At 35.7% G+C, this 5,372-nt stretch overlaps 1 protein-coding gene across 1 annotated transcript; it reads left to right on the top strand.

Moving 5' to 3' along the window:
* The first annotated feature begins 4,370 nt into the window (after positions 1-4,370).
* Positions 4,371-5,012, top strand: LOC122910053 (60S ribosomal protein L31-like). The gene is given in 2 exon segments (XM_044254796.1): positions 4,371-4,532; positions 4,727-5,012. Coding segments are annotated over 2 exon segments (408 nt in total). The 3' UTR covers positions 4,973-5,012.
* The last annotated feature ends 360 nt before the right edge of the window (positions 5,013-5,372 follow it).

The raw sequence follows: 5,372 nt of genomic DNA, 5'->3' as shown, positions 1-5,372 counted from the left end.
CAGGCCAGAACCCCAAAATCAGCCTGTTTGTAGGTTCATGTTTCCTCTAAACCTTTAGGGAAGAATCTTTTTTAATTTTTAATTTTATTTTTATTTACTTATTGCCTCTCCTAGCTTCTGGTATTTGCAGGCAATCTGGTGTTTCATGGCTTGTAGATATACCCCTCTAATCTCTGCCTCCATATCCCATGGCCATCTTCTTCCTATGTGTCCTTGTCTTCAGAGACATGACATTCTCATCTCTGTGTGTGTCTGTGTGTCTTCTCCTCTTATAAATATTTTTAAAAAAAAGATTCCAGTCACATTGAATTTTTTAAAAGATTTTATTTATTTATTTGGGAGGGGGGCACATGAGCAGGGGAGAGGGGCAGAGGGACAGAGGGAGAGGGAGAAGCAGACTCCCAGTTGAACAGGGAGCCCAATGCAGGGCTTGATCCCAGGACCCTGAGATCAAAGGCAGACACTTAACTGACTGAGCTGCCCCTCTAGTCATATTGGATTGAAGGCCCATCTGATTCCAATAAGAAATCATCTAACTTAGATATTTATTATATCTACAAGGACCCTGTTTCCAAGTAAGGTCAATTAACAAGTACCTGGGGTTAGGACTTTAACATATTTTTGTGGTGAGAAACAGTTCAGCCCACAATACTCAGATACCTCATTTTTCTGAAGAAAAGAAATGGTAAATGGGGGTCTGTTCAAGATGAAGACTTGGAGAGACTCCTGGAGAGCAAACAGGGAAGTCTGGTACCCTATTTCCATATGTGAATAAGAACAAGTTTAAAGTTCATTCCTGGGCTCATACACTGAACAACAACAATAAAAAGGCAAGCAACATAGCAACGTCTTTTGAGAACTGCACAGTTATTTAACCGTGGCCCAGGTCTCAGATTAATTTCTCAGTGGAACATGCATGGACAAATCCAAACAAGCCTAGGCTTTGAAAAATGAACTAAAAATTATACTGTGAGAGCTTATTTCCTGAAACTACCACAGCTTAATGCCCAATAAAACCAACAAAACAAAACAAAAACCTAACATTCTCCTGAGGAGAGGCTCTGTCCAACATAACATTCAAAACGAAACTTACAGAGTATGATTCAAAATTGCTGAACACACAAAGAGCAACAGATATCTGACCAACTCTTACTGGAAACAAAATCAGTTGCTAAATCTGAGTAAATCTAGATAGTGTAATTATCAGACAAAATTTTAAAGCAGCTATTGTAAATATGCTTCACTAAATTAATAAAAGAATGGAAGTTCTCAGAATAGAATTAGAAACTATAAGTAAGAAGAAAATGGAGGGGTGCCTGGGTGACTCTGTCACTTATGTGTCTGCCTTCAGCTCAGGACATGATCACAGTATCCTGGGATTGAGCTTCATGTCAGGCTCCTTACTCAGGGAGACTGCTTCTCCTTCTCTCTCTGCCACTCCCTAGTCTCTCCACTTGTGCTCCCTGGTTCTGTCAATCTCTCTGTCAAATAAATATATAAAATATTTTAAAAAGTAGAGGAAAATGGAAATGTTAGAATAAAAAAGTAAATATATAGGAGTTTTAAAAAGTTACTTGTCGGACTGAATAGGAGAATGGAGATGAAAGTGAAAAGAATGACTGAACTTGAACATAGGCCTATAGAATGTATTCAGTCTGAAGACGGGAAAGAGAACAGTTTGGAAGAAAAAAAAAGTGAATGAAGTTTCAAAGACGTAGTGATAACATCAAAAGAACTACCATTAGTGCTACTGAAGTATCAGAAAGAGAAGAGAAAGTTACTAGAACAGGAAAAAAAAATTGAAGCAATAATGGCCAAAATTTACCAAATTTGGATGAGAAACATATACTTAGAGATTCAGGAAATTCAATGAACTCCAAACAGGAGGAAATTTAGAAACAAAAACAACAAATACAGGTATATACACACACATACAGACATAGCACAAGTGAAACTCCTGAATTTCAAAACTTAAGAGAAAAGGCTTCAATGTAACCTGAGAAAATAACACATTATATACAGGACAATTCAAACCACTTCAGATTGCTCATCAAATACATAGAGACCAATGATACTAGCACATGCCCTTTAAAATTTTGGTGGAAAACACCTTTCCACCTAAAATGCCATATCCTGAGAAAATATGTTTCAGGAATGAAGGCAAAGTAAAGACATTTTCAAATGATGAAAAAACTAAAAGATTTCACGAACAGAAGACCTGTTCTTTAAATACTTCTAAAGGAAGTTCTTTGGCCTACAAGGAGACAATACCAGAGAGAAACATGAATCTATAGGAATTAGAGACCATAACTGGAGAAATACTAAACAGCTGGTATTTTTCTATTTAAGTTATACACATACACATATATAAAATCTTGAGGTGAGGTCTACAATGTATGCATACATAACAAATAGCATGGCTATACATAAAGATCATAGAGGGAGGAAAGAAACTACATGGTTGCAAGCCTTTCATATCTCAATAGCAATAGCATAAGAAACCAACACGGAAAGATTTGATATGTATATTGTAATTTCTAGGGCAACTAGAAGCCATAAACCAATACATAATTTAGCATTATTCATATAATTCATAAGATGTCAGAAAAGATGGAACTGAGAAATAAAATAAGGGAAAACAGTCAGAAAAACAAATGGTAAATAACTGAATTTAATTGACCTAAATTCAACCATGTCAGTAATTACACTAAGTAGTAATTGTTGAACTACTCCAGTTAAAAAGCAACATACCATTCAAAATGTCCAAGGTAAAATCCTTTATTCATACTACAGCACAGACTGAATAGGAATTACTCTACAGAAAAAGACACAATTTAAATATAAGACAATGATGAATCAAAAGTAAAGGAATAGAAAAAGATATAGAATGCAAACAGAAAATGTAAGTCTGAAATGGCTTGTGTGGAGAGAAGGGAGTTGGGGGAAATTGGAGGAGGAGACGAACCATGAGAGACTACGAACTCTGAAAAACAATCTGAGGGTTTTGGAGGGGAGGGGGTGAGAGGTTGGGTGAGCCTGGTGGTGGGTATTATGCAGGGCACGTATTGTACGGAGCACTGGGTGTGGTACATAAACAATGAATTCTGGAACACTGAAAAGAAATTTAAAAAATAAATAAAAATTAAAAATATATATATATCAAAAAATACAGATAAACAAGACTTCCCCCCAAAATTATCAGATGAGAGCTATGGAGGGACATAGAGTGATACAAGGGAAATATGTGTCAGGAAGACTTAACAATTGAAAATGTATATGCATCTAAAAATAGAAGCTCACCTGAATAAAAAATGGACAACAGAGGGGGAGAAAGTAAAAAAAAAAAAAAAAATCTGCAATCTGCGGTTATAGTAGAAGACTGTTACATGTTGTGGAATAATAGAGAAAAACTTTCATGTTTTTGTACAGATAGAGATCTGTGAACGAATTCTACTGAAACTTGGAATTTTAACTAAAAGAATAAGCCTTGGAAGATAATTTAAGACTAATTAGATAGACAGCTCCAGAGAGATTTACCTCTGTGGGTGCATGTGTCTCTATTTCAAGTGGTGGCCAGAGTTATGATCACAAGAGATACTAAGTTATAAAGCTGGAGGTTATAACTTTTTAACCTGTTTTTCTAAATTCATCACTTTGTTCATGCCTTTAAGTAAATGTGGATAGCAGCAAAGAGAACCTTACCTTCTCTAACTTAAAATGGCTGCTGAAAATGGAAATGTTTTTATTTTCTTTTTGCAACAAATATTTTGGTGAAACTTCAGAAGTAATGTAACATATCAATTATTAGGTTAAACAGTGAGGATGGTAATTATCAATGAAGTGTGAGATACTAAAAAATGGACAAAAGACTTCACAGCAGTATGAATGCAAAACAGATATTTAATAATAAAAATGTGTTAAAAAAGGAAGAATCTAAAGGAACTTTCTGATTCATTTAGTAACCAAAAAGATGATGTATGTGCTTGGTGTACATATATTTATTATTTGCTTATGAACAAAGACTATTTTCTATGACCACTAAAAGAATGCTATACAAATGGGGTCAAGTCATATGAGTACCAAAGCAGAAGTCTGAGTAGCTGAGTCTACAAGGACTACCATAAGAATGGGGGATATTAATAGGAGCCTGAATGCCTAGGGATATTTAGAGCATTGACCAAAGAGATTTTAAAAATCTTTGAATTAACCTATAGTCTTCCTTAGTGCCTGGTGGGCTCCATCTGCCTCTTACATTACAGACTAAATGCTAAGTTTCGATCATAAGATTTGATTTCTGTGAAAGCCATTTAAAATATTGCCACAAATAAGGAAATAAGCAAAAGAAACCTTTTAGGAGTCATGAAAATGAAATGTACAACACTGCTATTTTGAACCATAGGAGACTTTTCCAACCAGGGTCCAGCAGAGTGGCTCCCACTAAGAGGGGTGACAAAAAGAAGGGCCATTCTGTCATCAACGAGGTAGTGACCAGAGAATACACATGCAGCATTCACAAGCACATCCATGGAATGGTTTTTTTTTTTTTTTCCTCCCAATTTATTTATTTTCAGAAAAACAGTATTCATTATTTTTTCACCACACCCAGTGCTCCATGCAAGCTGTGCCCTCTATAATACCCACCACCTGGTACCCCAACCTCCCACCCCCCCGCCACTTCAAACCCCTCAGATTGTTTTTCAGAGTCCATAGTCTCTCTGCCTCTCAGGGACTGACAGACATCCGGAAATTTGCCAGGAAAGAGATGGGAACTCCAGATGTGTGCACTGACATCAGGCTCAACAAAGTTGTCTGGCCCGAAGGAATAAGGAATGTTCCATAGCATATCCATGTGCGGTAGTCCAGAAAACGTACTGAGGATGAAGATTCATCAAACAAGCTGTACACGTTGGTTACCTATGTACCTGTCACCACTTTCAAAAATCTACAGACAGTTAATGTGGATGAGAACTAATTGCTGATTGTCAAATAAAGGTATAAAACTGAAAAAAAAAGGAGAAACTAAGATCCACTATTACTAATTATAAACTTGTGTGTATATATTTAAAGCCAACAAATTGAAAGTATATACAAGTGAGGTGAAGAAACCAAACGAGGAATTAGAAAAAATAAACAGGCAAGCACAGTTTGATGTCAGAAGACATTTATAATTAGTATAGATAGACCTATTACCCAACAAAACCCTTTGAAGATATCAAGGAGAAAGGACTCAAGAATATTCATTATGCTATATTTAAGCATAAGTAATAAGGAAGTATATATATTTTAATATAAGATAGTAATATTTTGTTTTCTTGTTGTTTGTCATCTGCCTCTCTTATGAGGCTTTTGGTTATAAGTAACAGAAAAGGAGA

Source organism: Neovison vison, chromosome 6, assembly GCF_020171115.1.
Source record: "Neovison vison isolate M4711 chromosome 6, ASM_NN_V1, whole genome shotgun sequence".
NCBI lineage: Eukaryota > Metazoa > Chordata > Mammalia > Carnivora > Mustelidae > Neogale > Neogale vison.
Note: the sequence above shows the minus strand (reverse complement) of the source record. Positions and strands in the feature narration are given on the sequence as shown.